We start from the raw sequence: 16260 nt of genomic DNA, 5'->3' as shown, positions 1-16260 counted from the left end.
TAAAAATTTCATGTACTACAATATTAGAAGAGGACATTTTTGCTCTAGTATGGTAGATAGCATCGCTAATTTTGATGTACCAGGCAGCACGGTGTTGTGTGTGTCCGTTCTAACAATTGCCAGCCATACAGTACATAGCTCACTTGAACCTGTCATATCTTACTAAATGTACGCAAAGAGTCATTGACCCTATTTTAGGTCTTACAAATACAAAACAAGATCAGTATACCAAATCTGATTTCAATCTGATGAGCTACTTTTGAGATGTTGGGCCATAGACTGTCAGAACTTAGTGGCTCCAATGTACGATAATGCACTGCATTGATATGTATGTATGTGAAAGTAATGATTAGGTGTGTCATGGCTAGTCGCAGGATTCTTTCTCTGAACTTTGTGCTCAACACGGGATATTCAAGTTGTTCTATTACGGTGAACACGATTGGAAGTAATTTGGGATAATTGGATCTTCATATTTTTCAATTTTCTCAAAATGTTAGGTACCCTATAGCTGAATGTTACGATATTACAAATTACTCATAACAAGTCATCGTTGATGACACAGTCCCCACTTGTTAATGGGTGCTTTGATTACAGGTCCTCAGAGAGGATAGAGTCCTCTTCATTAGGTCTGTGATAAAAATACTTTTGAATAAATTCGCTTGATACATGTCTGAGTTGTAGTTCAGGACATGAAAAAATCGTAGTAAAATGGCCACATGGTGGCCATATTGGATCGTATCACAAAACAAATCAATATGCATATGTATGACATAGGTCAATGTCCTTGTACCAACTTTGAATAAAATTGGTTGAGATATGCCTGAGTTATGGCTCTGTACATGAAAAAATCGTAACAAAATGGCCGCATGGCAGCCATATTGGATCGTATCACAAAACAATTGATGTGTATAGCTATGACATTGGTCAATGTCCTTGTACCAACTTTGAATAAAATCTGTAGAAACATGCCTGAGTTATGACTCTGTACATGAAAAAATCGTAATAAAATGGCCGCCTGCTGGCGGCCATATTGGATCGTATCACAAAACAAATTGATGTGCATATGTATGACATAGGTCAATGTCCTTGTACCAATTTTGAATGAAATTGGTTGAGATATGCCTGAGTTATTGCTCTGTACATGAAACAATCGTAACAAAATGGCCGCCTGGCGGCCATATTGGATCGTATCACAAAACAAATTGATGTGCATAGCTATGACATTGGTCAATGTCCTTGTACCAACTTTGAATAAAATCTGTAGAAACATGCCTGAGTTATGGCTCTGTACATGAAAAAATCGTAATAAAATGGCCGCCTGGCGGCCATATTGGATCGTATCACAAAACAAATTGATGTGCATATGTATGACATAGGTCAATGTCCTTGTACCAATTTTGAATGAAATTGGTTGAGATATGCCTGAGTTATGGCTCTGTACATGAAACAATCGTAACAAAATGGCCGCCTGGCGGCCATATTGGATTGTATCACAAAACAAATTGATGTGCATAGCTATGACATTGGTCAATATCCTTGTACCAACTTTGAATAAAATCAGTTGAAACATGCCTGAATTATGGCTCTGTACATGAAAAAATCGTAATAAAATGGCCGCCTGGCGGCCATATTGGATCGTATCACAAAACAAATCGACGTGCATCTGTATGACATATGAAGTAATCCTTGTACCAAGTTTGAATGAAATCGCTTCAGGCATCTCTGAGATATCTGCGTGAACGGACGGACGGACGGACGGACGGACGCACGCACACACGCACGGACATGACCAAACCTATAAGTCCCCCCGGACGGTGTCTGTGGGGACTAAAACAAGTATGTAACTTTAAAAAGAAAAGCAGGTGAAATTACATTACAGATTAAAACAACACTACTTCACCATCCAATTATCCCAAATTAGTTCAAATCGTGTTGGTGTTTCATTTGGTAGCCAGGCATGTTCACAACCGTTGGAAAATGTATTTATCTTCTCTAAAGACATTTATAAATATATCCATTTACAGAAAACGAAGATAAAGGAAATATGTGTACGAAATTAATGTCTTGCTGTTTTCCATGCTGCTACAAAAAAGATGAACAGCAAGAAGGTGGCACTTTGGAACTCACAAATGCTACAGGTAATTATATCGATGGATCAAGGTCATCTTATTGGTATCAAATAACTTTAGCTATTTTATGTTGCATTGGAAGAGTGTGTAAAGTGAATTTGAAAACAATCATTTGAAAACAAATTCCAATTCTCAATGTAATCTGCTAGTCATGTTTTGATGAGTTGAGAGCCACCTATTTGGGATTTAAGTTCAAGTAGTTGTGATCATATGTTTAACCATGTACTTCGTGTTCTGATATAGTGCAGCTTTCATAGCATATATAAAATGACCTGCTAATACCTTGACAGTTTTATCTGATAAAGTCACAATGAAAGTAATGCTACATCCAACAAATTGGCATTGATTGCCCTTAAAGACACTTAGACTACATAGTTTTTTCCTAAGGCCATTTGACAAGTGTTCTGGAGTAAGAAATGTTTTCATTAAACACGGAATATTGACAAACAATTGACATATGCAAATTTCATAATTAGTTGAACAGATATTAAGTATTTTATCTGCAGAAAAATACACAGGTTTGAATCCTGTTAATGAATCTTTTCTCATGAAATTTGAAACAGAATTGTCAAAGCTATTTGGCAAATTAAGAGAAAAACTGTACCTAATAAAATGTGATTTGACATGTCTTTGACGTGTTAAAATATTTGACCATTTATATATATTTTTTCTCAACAATTTCTGAATGTTTTTCTTGTTAGTCATTCTTTAACCCATTAACCATCTTAAAACGAAAATCAAAGTTATATAATTGTCTTTGAGCATTTTCCAGGAAGCATGACCTAAAGGCCTATCAAGGTCTGCCAACCGAACAATAATGCACATTATGTATCTAGGAACGTACACCTACCTACCAACTTACACAAATGTATACAGAGTATATGTTTCATGCCCTTCACACTTGTTCAACTCTCCCTTACATAGAAACATCAATTTGTGCAGAACCCCATACTTCAACAAGAAATGATACATCACCGAAAGTAAGCGACTCTGCACCACTGGAGGTAGAGGGATCAGATGGTGATGTCACATCTGGTAAAAGTACTATCTCTGTTGGTACCTCAACTGACAGCCAAGTTATAATGCCTCCTCATGGTGAGTTTTTAATATTTCAAAATGTGTTGTATTTCTTTTTTGATAAGCTTGCGGAATTTAAGAAAGAGTTTATATTGCAGTTTGTCACTAGATGTCTATTCACACAGGTACTTGTCCGATATTATATTTTTTGAAGTGTTTCAGGAGAAAGCAGTCCAACTCATGAAGGAAGCACAGAAACGTGTTAAAAACATAACAGAAACTGAAATTAAGAAATAAGGATGTGTTTATTTTATTTCCAATTTTCAAACAGTTTTAGTTACAAGACAACACTACATGTGTTCTCTGTAGCGGTTGAACCATTTGTCTGATGATCGCTACAGAGGACACATGAAGCGTGAAACTCTGAGTAATGCCTAAGTCCTGTTTTCTACTTGTTTTCAATTTTTACCGTAAATAGCTCTGCCATAAAGGTATTGAGCATTGTTTTACACCTTGAAGATTTCCAAACTTTGTAGGATTATATATATATATATATATATATATATATATATATATATATATATATATATATATATATATATATATATATATATATATATATATATATATTATATAGATGAAAGTCCGGAGCTTGATTATGAGATTAAAACATTTATTCGCTACTCAGAGTTTCGTGCATCTTCCGATGCAGTCATCAGGCAACTGCCAAATACAAACCAATACATTCTAGAGTAATGAGAAAATAGAACAAAGGCATTCTGAATGGAACATATCGTGATGCGCGTATTTACGCGCGCGTATACGTGTTTAATTTATGTGGGATAGCAGAAATCTTTTAGAGTGCCTGCAGCACGAAATTAGCTCATTTCTTTTGTTGAGCGTTGCCATGGTTGGTCTACATATGATAAAAAACTTTTCCCACAAACACAAGTTGCACTTCTTGTTGGTATTGGAGTATGGCTTAGCTTGTTTTACCTTTCTCCATTTGATTTCATACTCAATGTTCTGGTCTTTTAAGTTCCAAATATATTTACTTAACTCAGTTGCATTTTTATAGCGTTGGTTTTTGAACGAGCAAATATGGTTTCTATATCTAAATTTAAATGTTGTATCACATAGTCCGATGTAAGTTTGTTTTGTGTCCGATGTAATGACTTCCGCTTGGTATACTATGTGTTCATCATTGCAACTACCATTCATCGGGCATTTATTATTGCAGTTGCAGTTTGTCTTATTCTCTTCACTGGGGTTTAAGTTGTTTAATTTAGCCTTGTTGTTGTTTGTTATTATTGTACCAATATTACTCATGCAACTATAACTGATTTTTAGTGTATTTCTCGAAAAGATTTTGTGCAAAGAATTTGCATATATATATATATATATATATATATACAAAATATATCGAGTTCAAAATTGTGAAAAGTTTTCAAATCTTTGAACAAACTAATCATTTAGTCAAGGTCTGATATTTATTAGATACACAGAATAAAGCATAGATCCACATCCATATTATACATTTGACAGTGAAATATATAAATATCTTTTTGTAGGATCAGCAAAAGATTATCTCAAACAAGAAAGAAGCCTATTGCAAGCAAGGTCATCAACTGAAAGTCACAGTGCACTTGCAAACAGTTTGATTCCTTATGAAGTGACTCACGGAGAACTTGAACCATATCAGACACTGTGTTTACTAGAATTAAGTCAGAAAATTCATGAGAAAAATAGTGAGCAAAAAGGTGAACTATTACGCGACCACAAAAACACCATACAAACATTGCAGACTGAGACAGTGGGAACGCCAGCAGGCACTAAAAATCTTCAAGACGAGTCAGTTGTGGCCATGCAGAAAGGTTCCATTGAACCAGGAACTGAAAATGCTGAAGCTCGAAATCTGCAAAAGGAAGAAGAAGAACATGTTAAAAGTAAGTGAATTCTAAAAAGTGAGGCATGCAACAAATCGTTGGCAAGGATTGGAAAGGAAATAATGAAATTGCTAAAACTTTGTCAGGATAAAACAAACCTGATGAAAGATAATGTCATTTCTACCGAAATATGAATTGATGCTTAGGTGGGTTTTTCAATTGAAATTAAACCAACACTGTTACAATTTTGCAATATGTAGATACCTTCAAACCTCACTGGAAAACAACTAGCAAAAAACTAAACTTCTTTCAAAATTAAATAAGGCAAATTTTGACTTACATGATGTACTGTAATAATACAGACATATATTAGTATGAGGTAGTCAACATCAACGCTTCCTTCACACAGCTGACTGGCTATAAGCCAAATTCCAGTCCACCACTGACGTATTGAGATTCGGACGACAATAACATGAGGAAAATCATAAGCTAGTGGAATTGTAGTAAGCATGACCATGTAGAATGTTCTAGCCTATAATGAGCTCAGTAGAACTGCCTTTGGGAAATAACCAAAAATGTTTAAACGCTTAACCCTTCCACTGAGCCATACACTTTCTGTGCACACATGCATGGATGTATGTATACATACATATATGCATACGTGCGTGCCTATGTACATACATACATACATACATACATACATGCGTGCGTATGTACATACATACATACATAGACAGACAGACAGATGCAGGTGACTGAACATTTCATCTCTCTTTAGTATATTATAATCATGGGCTAAAGGTTGTGGTATTCTATAGTGAACTGCACAATCAAAATCTGCTGTACGTTTATGCATGAATCAATCTGTGAATATTATCACATATGTAGGTTTTTCTGTAGGTTCTCCTCAAAATGACAAATACTCATCAACTATGGCAAGAGGATTGAATCCACTTAGCAAATATCTTGGTAGTCTAGCACAAAGGATTGGAAAAGGTAAGTGTGTGTCATTTATTTTACAACAGCTATAGTTAATATTTCTTGGATAATGATTCATAAACATACTCATAAATTTTAAATAGCAATAAAAATATGAAATTAACAATAAGTATCATCACTGTACCTGTGTGGTATAGCAGCACAGTGACACTGGGTAGAACCTCTGTGTAATAGGTTTCTTGGTATATTGCCCATAAACTGAACAATATTGCTGAATTTGCTTAAAGTTATAGTTTCTACAAACAAATCAATTTCCCTCTTTTCAATACTTACCAGTATTGACTGTATATTTTTGATAGAGACATTCACATTACAAAGCCTAATCTTGTAATTACTTCTTTTTGTCTTGTTCTCACATCCACTGATAGGGATATGTTGTTATGCTGAAAATGACATAGAGTGGACTGCAGTGCAATCATAACAACCACTACAATAACCATTTGCTAATAACAAAGTTGGTTCAAGTTTTACTGTCTTAACACATAGTTTATAGTGATTATCACTTTTCCATTATACATTTTGGGGGGCTGTGATTTTCCATCGGAAAAGAATATAATGATTTGTCAAATGTTATAGCTTATACCCTGTACAGTTACTAAAAATGCAATCTTGGACCGCAAACTTGGACTCCCAGTTTACCAAAATAATGCAATCTAGACTGGACCCAGATTGGGGTTTTCAGCCATCTGGGACCGGTCCCAGACCATTGTTTTTGGCTATCTGGGACCAGTCCCCGACCATGTTTTTTTTCGGCTATCTGGGACGGTCCTGCCAGATTGAGATAGTATTTTTGGCTATTGGGGACTGGTGCAAGATCAGGTTTTTTGGCTATCTGGGATCAGTCCCAGACCACGTTTTTAAAATTAAGGGACACTGGCTACTGGCTGTCACACATTGACCGTTGTTATGTGAAATTTTCTAAATAGATTAAATGCATTCTGTTGGTGGTTTATTTTATAGTGTTTTTCAGGAGAAGTACTCCTACATATACATGTATCCTTTTATTTTAGCAACACGTTTGGTTGCTTCATTTTTCATGGTGTTTGTGCATAAGTATGGCATTGTTAAAGACTTTGGCTGTTTCTTCAAAAGCATGTCCCCTATGTAATTGTTTCATTTTTACCATCTGTATGATGAAGTGAACTTTCCTATAATTTTTGTATAAATTGCTGGTGGTTTTTGAGACCTTTTACTTGAAGCATGGTGTTACAACTCTTGCTTTTACCTCCACGCAAGAAGCAAGGTTCACAGCAAGTGTTAAAACAGATCTAGAGCTCCTTTTACAGCAGTGGGAGATGCTATTGTGGTGTCTGTGTTTGGTTTGATGGATAGATTTGCATATTTTAGAGTAACATATTTATTTTAGTAATTAAGTATGATGTATTATTATACATCTACCATAGAGAACAATAGGATTTAGCGTGCGCTAAAAAAGCCGTACGGAACGCTTGTTCCGTAACACGTACGGTTTCAAGGCGCCCCATTCCCTGCAGCTGTATCTGCTCGTTCACTGTAGAATGGTTTCAAGGGACCCCTTGGATGAGTGCCAGAACAAGTCTCGCGCGCGCTCTGTACGTACATATGTGTGTAGTGCAGAAGCACGTCTGACGTAGCGTTCCACACTGGCGCGATAAAATCGGAAGAAAAATTATTGACATTGCATGAAAACGGTCACTACTCCGACATTTTGATGCCCCGATCAGGAATGTAAGATGTATAATAATAAGGTTATTATGAAAATACCGCAAAGGATGCACTGGGACATTGGCGCCGCGCTTCGCCCTCCGCGATACGCTGCGCCAATGTCCTCGTGCATCCTTTGTGGTATTTTCGTAATAACCTCATATAATCTGCTGTTTGTATATTTTTGTTGAAGAAAAGGTGTTGCAAGCAACAAGTTGAAATTTTTTTTTACTTTTTTAGGACAGAAAATTTAAAGATCCGTCTAGAGTCAAGAAGTTGCACTTAGGGCTTTTTTATGCACAAAGCAGGCATACTGTGAAACATTAATTATTGTGGATTTCAAGAACAAACTAGTTTTTACACGCTGCCAGCTAGGCATATTTTTAGTCACTAGAGTTAACATTTTGTTGGTAAAATAATCTCTACTCTCCATAATTCTACTTATACACTCGAGCGGCCGTCTACTTTGACATGATCTGAGACTTGCAGTCCTGATTGTAAAATCTTAATCAGGGACTTGTCCCAGAAAGCAAATTATATGACCAGGGACTTGTCCGAAAATGCAAAATGCACACTTTCCCAGTCCCAGATAGCTAAAAACACACAATCTTGGACCGGTCACAGATGGCCAAAAAATTCCAATTTGGCACCGGTCCTAGATTGTCAAAACACCTAAATCTGGGATCGGTCTTAGATTGTCAAAATAAACCCATCTGGGACCAGTCCCAGATTGCATTTTTGGTAAACTGGGAGTCCCAGAGTTTGCGGTCCCAGATTGCAATTTTAGTACCTGTACATACCTCTTATACCCACAAAAATTGATTTTAAATGTTTTTGTTTTTGTTTTTTTTTTTTGATTAGATGATCTTGATATAATACTCTTTCATGCCGAGAGACTTGATCATCAACCTATCTATAAACGAGATCGGGAGAAAATTCAAGATGCATTAAGTTTGTTTGGTAAACTTCAAGAACTGGGCCATATTAATGAGAGCAACTGCAGTACATTAGTGCATCTTCTTGAAGCAGCACAACTGGAGACTTTGGCTACAGAGGTCACAGTAAGATATGAAATTGGATTCCATGAAGACATCAGTGATAGCGATCTTAAGGAAAAGGTGAACTTGAAACTTGGCAAATCAGAAGAAGCAAAAGGTAATTTTGAAAGCTTTTTTAATACTTTACACTGCAAATATGCATTATTTCGCCTGCTAAAAATGAATCTTTGGTGGACAACGGCGTACATCTTTGAACAAACTTTACATTCGATAAAACAGATGGCAGAATTTCATCTGCTTTGTTTTTTTTCCATAAAATAAAAGAGCATGTTTACCTTGATTGACCTCCTTTGATGACAACCCTGAAACTTACATATAAGTAATAAAATCGTTTGGTCCAATTAGGCTTTCGCTTTGCTTTGAAAAGTTGAATTTGTGTGTTTTGACTTAGAATGATATATGATTTTTCCTACCTCAATTTCTGATACCATGCTGCGCTAGTAGCAGCAATGAGGATAGTAGACAGCCAACGTGAACATTAACTTTATGAGCACTCTGTCAATGCCATGTTTGTTAAAATCAGAACATTGGTTCAAAGCTAAAACCTTGCCATAGAGGGGGTGATACACCATAAATAACATGTCTTTCTTTTGCAGGCAAGCCGACACAATCTTGTGTTGAACGAGACAGTTCTCTTGCTCCAGGACTGATCCCATGCAAAACTTGTCAAAGCCATTTTAAAAAACGAGAAGAAGAATTAGAAAGGAAATATGTAGAAGCTAAAGTTGATTCAAAATATTTTCTGCAGATTCTTATAAAAGAGAGAGACAGTGCTGAAATGCAAATCAGAAATGCTAAACTGACAGGATATAAGGAACATGACCACTGTGAGAAAGAGCAGGATGAGCTGAAAAGGGTACTCGCTAAATCCAAGTCAGATTTAACACAATTTCAAGATAGGCTAGGTCTAGCCATTCAAGAAAAGGAAAGTCTAGAAAAGCAACTTGAAATTGCTAAGAAAGAGGCTGAAAGGGTTCAAGACTTTCACAACAAAGAAATGGAAAATGCTAAATCTAAATCAGAGTCAGTTTCACAACGAATAAAGGATAAGCTAGATAACGTCACTGAAGAAAGGACAAGACTAGAAATGCAGCTTGAGAAGACAAGACAAGAAGCTGAAAGAGTTTTTAATTTGCAAAAAGAAAATGAAAAAATTAAGATTGCACATGATAAATTAGAGACAGATGTTAAACAGCTGCAGCAAAAGCTAGGCAGGGTAATGCAGGATAATAAAGTGCTCAAACAACGACTAGAAAATACAGAAAAAGAACCGGAATGTGTTCAGGATCTATTTAAGGAAGCACAAGAGAAGACTAAGAAATTAAATCCCAAAGGTAAGTTTTGAATCAAAACAAGTCATCGTTGATGACACAGTCCCCACTTGTTAATGGGTACTTTGATTACAGGTCCTCAGAGAGGATAGAGTCCTCTTCATTAGGTCTGTGATAAAAATACTTTTGAATAAATTCGCTTGATACATGTCTGAGTTGTAGTTCAGGACATGAAAAAATCGTAATAAAATGGCCACATGGTGGCCATATTGGTTCGTATCACAAAACAAATCAATGTGCATATGTATGACATAGGTCAATGTCCTTGTACCAACTTTGATTAAAATCGGTTGAGATATGCCTGAGTTATGGCTTTGTACATGAAAAAATCATTACAAAATGGCCGCACAGCAGCCATATTGGATAGTATCAAAAAACACATTTACGTACATATGTATGACATTGCTCAATCTCCTTGTACCTACTTTCAATAAATTTGCTTGATACATGTCTGAGTTATGGTTCTGGACATGAAAAAACGTAATAAAATGGCCACACAGCGGCCATATTGGATCGTATTACAAAACAAATCAATGTGCATGTGTATGACATAGGTCAATGTCCTTGTACCAAGTTTGAATGAAATCGGTTGAGATATGCCTGAGTTATGGCTCTGTACATGAACAAATCGTTACAAAATGGCCGCCTGGCGGCCATATTGGATTGTATCGCAAAACAAATTGACGTGCATATGTATGACATAGGTCAATGTCCTTGTACCAAGTTTGAATAAAATCGGTTGAGATATGCCTGAGTTATGGTTCTGTACATGAAAAAATCGTAACAAAATGGCCGCACGGCGGCCATATTTGATCGTATCACCAAAAAATTAGAGTGCATATCTATGACATTGGTCAATGTCCTTGTATCAACTTTGAATAAAATCAGTTGAAACATGCCTGAGTTATTGCTCTGAATATGAAAAAATCGTAATAAAATGGCCGCCTGGCAGCCATATTGGATCGTATCACAAAACAAATCGATGTGCATCTGTATGACATATGAAGTAATCCTTGTACCAAGTTTGAATGAAATCGCTCCAGGCATCTCTGAGATATCTGCGTGAACGGACGGACGCACGGACGGACACACTGACGCACGGACATGACCAAACCTATAAGTCCCCCCGGACGGTGTCCGTGGGGACTAATAAAACAAGTGTAGGGAATACCTTATAGTCATAAAAGAGAAGTATTGAAATTCAATTTGAAATTCTACAGAGGGACAACTAAAACTTCATAAATTGAACAAGAAACACAAGTAATGACATGGAAGGAAATATGGAAAAGCCAAGTTTTGTTGACATGAAAACAACTGGTCCATTGCCCATATTTAGAAATTCACCAAATAAAGCCATAGTTGACGTCAGAAGCCAGTCTCCAGTAACTAATTTACCAATTATCATATCAGAGAGCACAGAATGAAGCTTGGACTAGTAATCTTTTCTACTTATGTGTGCTGCATGTGCAACTGTATGACACACTCTTGATCAATTATGTGTGTCTTTATGTTGCTGTAAAATTCACACATCAGCAATTTTTTTTTGTATAATACTACTTGTTCAGCCATCTCCCTTAAAATATTGTACGATGTGCCTTGTATCATTCCACTCTCAGTACAGCTTGTGACTGATCTCCTTTACTGATAAAATACCATATTCCATCATAAACTAGAACATAAATTTGTCAATGCACTTATGCTAGTTTGAATTTTTTTTGCAATTTATTTGAATTATATGAGGCCAATAAATCTGGATTGGGTACAGAACTAAGTTAAAGTATAACTCTTTTCATCAATATTATGAACTTTCTATAGCACTTAAATAGTGCAACTAAGTAACAGATGTGTACTTAGATTTTTATGTCAATTCATATGTAAAGGTGAAAGGAAAGAGTATATAAATTATGCAATTGAGTCACTCTTTTGCAGTTCTGTCGTGAAATAATTAATCCATAGCTGTTGAGCACTGAAGCATCTTGAATATTTGAGATAGAATGTGTTACAAGCCACTGTTTTAAGATTAGATTCTACCTGTATGGAAGTCAAGGACGGTTAAAAGGAATATGACAAAGGGCATCATTCTGCCACGTCTGAATAACAATACATTTATTTTGTTACAGAGAAGAGCAGATCAAAAGTTGAGGCAATACCCATTGGTGGTACAAAATACATTGGTGAAAAGAGAAAATTGGGTCATTACGCAGGTGAGAGTTGAATATGTCATGGACGGTGGTGGTTAGGTTATCATCAGATACAATATGTCTGTATTGTATTGAAAAGATCACTTTCTTCATGGACCATAAAACATTTCAGTTATTTTGTGAGAGTTAGGGATAATCATGAACAAAATTAGCCTAGCTAGTACTTAAAGTTTACTTGATAGCCGTCCTGGATTCCACACTCCATGTGTTACTGTGACATCCATCTACTGCTGATGTGCAGCTGGCTCAGGTTATATCTGATTGGTCGATTGTCAATATTCACAGCAACTTAGGGAGTCTATTGTGTAATTCAATGATAATGGTAAGATTCAGCCGACCAATCGGATAACAGTTTCTAAGATGCTGCATAAATAATCCTCAATCTACTTGTAATGAGTGACATATGTCTCAAAAACCCTTCCCTTCATAACTCTAATTGTGAGTTTTTGACATAAATCTTAATTGTAAAGATGACACTAAGAATCATTCACGGCTACTAGGCTAAAAATATGATTGAGTCAATTATGTATTTTTTAATGACAGAATAAATTGTTTTTAACAATTCCTTAAAAAAATCCCACTTCTCTCTTCTCTTAAAAGGAAGTGGATAATATGGAAGCCCAATTACAGTAGTTTGTCAAACTACCGGTACACAGTTTTTGTTTGTTTGTTAAACAGTAGACTATACCTATAAATCTTATTTTGCTACCCTGCAGTATTCAGTTTTACCATAGACCTTAAAAACGGAAGGACAGGCAACTGCCAGAAAAGACAAAGAAACTTGCGTGTTTACCCGTACGATCTGGGTTATAATCCTCTGCGCAGTTATGTAAACGCAAAACACGTCACGTGATGACACAGTGACGTCTTGGCAGCACTGGAGCTACACAGAAGACGCTATACCTGTGCTGTCGAGTCAAGTCGCGTTCTGTTCCAGGGTCTAGTTCACGTTGTTTTCAAGCATTGTATTACCCATTGATTTTTACAGACAATTTTGCTACCATTTTCGACAGATGAGTCACTATTAGGTATATTTATTGTTGTTGTTTTTTGTAATTCCCGTCAATTCATGATCGAGTCGGCAAAGATAATTTTGCAATCTAATCATTGTACACCCCTGATAACTCTTCCGTTTATTTCTGATTCATGTGTAATGCTGTAAACTTTCTTTTACTTCATAATGTACTTCTTGCACTTCGGCACTGTAGTATTTTAAAAACTCGTGCGTCTTCAGCCCGATCGGCCATTGTTGTTTACGAAGCGACTTCATGTTTCAACTGAAAATTTCATACCCTGTCATATTTCTCTGCTGTATGATAATGCATGTCAATGATAGTAAACGTTTCAACGTTAGGTATTTCGTCAACTGACTAGTATTTTGCGGGGCAAATCATGTTTACATTGTAAAACTTGTACCAAATTCACCAAATTTGTACCAAATTCACGTGCAGGCATCTCCAGCTCGATCGGCCATCATGATTGCTGTTGATGGACGATCTTTTTTTGTGCGTTTCAACTAAGTAATTTTTTTACCCTCTTAATAATGCATGACAGTGCTAATGTACGTTTCTACGTGTCTTATTTCGTGGATTGAACTAGTATTTTTTGGAGGAAGTCATACGTACATTTGTAAAACTAGGACTATTCACGCGTCTCCGACTCAGTCGGCCATTGTTGTTTACAACACGACATTTTGTGCGTTTCCTCTGAGTAATTTTTCGTACCGTCTCATGTTTCTCTGTTGTAATAATAATGCATGACAGCGCTAACGTACGTTTCTACGTGTCTTATTTCGTGGATTGAACTAGTATTTTTAGGAGGAAGTCATACGTACATTTGTAAAACTAGGACTAAATTCACGCGTCACCGACTCAATCGGCCATTGTTGTTTACAACACCGTGAACACGACATTTTGTGCGTTTCCTCTGAGTAATTTTTCTTGCCGTCTCATGTTTCTCTGTTGTAATAATAATGCATGACAGTGCTAATGTACGTTTCTACGTGTCTTATTTCGTGGTTTGAACTAGTATTTTTGGGAGGAAGTCATACGTACATTTGTAAAACTAGGACTAAATTCATGCGTCTCCGACTCAATCGGCTATTGTTTGTTTACAACACGACACTTTGAAATTAGACGCGAAAGCTTGAGCATGCGCTGATCGCAATGTTGTAGTGATTAACATAATCTCGCGTCTGACAAGCCTCTCAAATCACGGGAATTTCCGTGAGCTTGCGATACGAGAGATAAACAGTTACGTTTGTTTATGTTAATGAGTGTTCAAGTTTTTCACGGATTATAACCAGGATTACATGAAAGAAAATAGCTAGTTGCCTGTCCTTCCGTTTTTAAGGTCTATGGTTTTACTTAGTTTTCTTCATAGAGCAATGGTACAAGCAGAGTACAGGATTTCTATATCACAAAAAGAGTATAAAATAACAAACAATGTACTTAACATATTGTTTGTGATCTTTGTGTTTATTATGTGATATCTATCTCTTATGGAAACTTTGTACATCCAAAAATAGGGTGATAAATTGCTATATTGAATGAGTTATAAGGATGAAGTGAACTGGTCAAAATAGAGTGGTATACCATCGCTGGACGTGATTTATTCCTATTATATCATAACAGTATATTGAAATTCTGGCGTGGCACGTTATAAATGAGCTGAGAGCTCTAGTGTATGCCAGCCATGGTATATCACCAATATACCACGGTTCTTTTCACGTCTCATTAGATTGCTGTATTTGCAACATCATATATTAACTAGAAAGCATTTGCAAGCAAAAGCGAAGTTCCAAGACCAGAGCAGCAGAAGAAACAAGAGAATGTGTGACAAAGATAGGTGCACAATGAAAGAGTGCTTTGGATTTTAATATTCAAGCACGTACATAGTTAGGGCTGCTAGCAGTAAACACCATATACAACTAAAAGCAAGGCAGTCCACAGATTACAAATGCCTACATGTACGGTAAAAACGCAACAGATACATACGGGGGCGACAACGCACGGAAATGTATATCAGACGACATTCTCGTGAGCCAGAGCAATAATTTTCGCTTCGCTGACCTACGCAAAAATCAATCGCTTGACGGGTAGCGCTGAGTTGTTGCCGTAAAGAGGCGCATGGTTTACGACGATGATCAGACGAGAGGAAACATCAGACCTAGGCATGTTGAAATTGAAAACCGAGGCCACATGCATTTTCATTTGATTAAAAGCACAGACTAAAACATTTTCATTGCAATGTCGCTGTTTTCACGAGATACTGACCGTTTGATCTTGGAAATTGAGCTGCTTTAACGTGCAGCCAACGCATGCCGGCGCCGTGCGGTGACAGGGCTGTGTGTTATTGGCGTTAAACGGCCTCGCAGACTGGTATAGGAAAAACCGCTGGTGGCTCCTCAGAAATACGGCGGGCAGTTTCTCCGCCAAAACAGCCGATTTTGAATCCAAATTTTGCATTGACCTTCGTTTTTTAGCACATCCACCTCGCAAAGGTACACGATGTACCCAGCCGCGCTTGTAAACTTAGGGAAAGCCTAATTTTCTTTCTCTATGCGAGCGAAGCCATCTTATGCGCCGCCATTGTTACATTCGGGCGAAACAGTATAGCGCCACGTACGGCGAGTATTTAGAGAAAATAAAATCAAAAAGCAACAACAAACAAAGCGAAAGAAAGCTAGAATTATTAATAGCTGAACGCAATATGATAGTTGAGCAATGCAGAATAAAAAATAAATAAGCACACAAGAAATGCCCGTAAAACCCGTCCGAGCTGAGCGATGACGTCATAAGCGTGTCGCAATTCATTCTGGGTAATTCTGGTAACATTTGTGTATAGCATGTTCTATGATAGTAATACCGGAAATAGAGAAAGAAAGAAAGAAAGAAGAAAGAAAGAAAGAAAGAAGGAAAGTGAGCAAAAACTAACAGTTCCAGAGCTGGTCTCTG

General features: G+C 36.8%; 1 protein-coding gene and 1 long non-coding RNA gene across 3 annotated transcripts in view; one reads left to right on the top strand and one right to left on the bottom strand.

Annotated features, from left to right (window-relative positions):
* Positions 1–16260, top strand: part of LOC139125559 (uncharacterized) — a 41965-nt gene that overhangs the window by 6462 nt on the left and 19243 nt on the right. Inside the window, exons 4-9 of the mRNA XM_070691661.1 lie at positions 2025–2138; positions 3054–3224; positions 5921–6028; positions 8576–8869; positions 9369–10106; positions 12224–12307. Coding sequence (XP_070547762.1) covers positions 2025–2138; positions 3054–3224; positions 5921–6028; positions 8576–8869; positions 9369–10106; positions 12224–12307 — 1509 coding nt within the window. The remainder of the gene's footprint in view (positions 1–2024; positions 2139–3053; positions 3225–5920; positions 6029–8575; positions 8870–9368; positions 10107–12223; positions 12308–16260) is intronic.
* Positions 6204–16260, bottom strand: part of LOC139125560 (uncharacterized) — a 28961-nt gene continuing 18904 nt past the window's right edge. For both annotated transcript variants that reach the window (XR_011550275.1, XR_011550274.1), the window contains one exon: positions 6204–6414. This is a non-coding gene — a long non-coding RNA (uncharacterized lncRNA). The remainder of the gene's footprint in view (positions 6415–16260) is intronic.

This window comes from Ptychodera flava (assembly GCF_041260155.1).
Source record: "Ptychodera flava strain L36383 chromosome 3 unlocalized genomic scaffold, AS_Pfla_20210202 Scaffold_25__1_contigs__length_14229661_pilon, whole genome shotgun sequence".
NCBI lineage: Eukaryota > Metazoa > Hemichordata > Enteropneusta > Ptychoderidae > Ptychodera > Ptychodera flava.
This window is presented reverse-complemented; position numbering and strand designations above follow the sequence as displayed.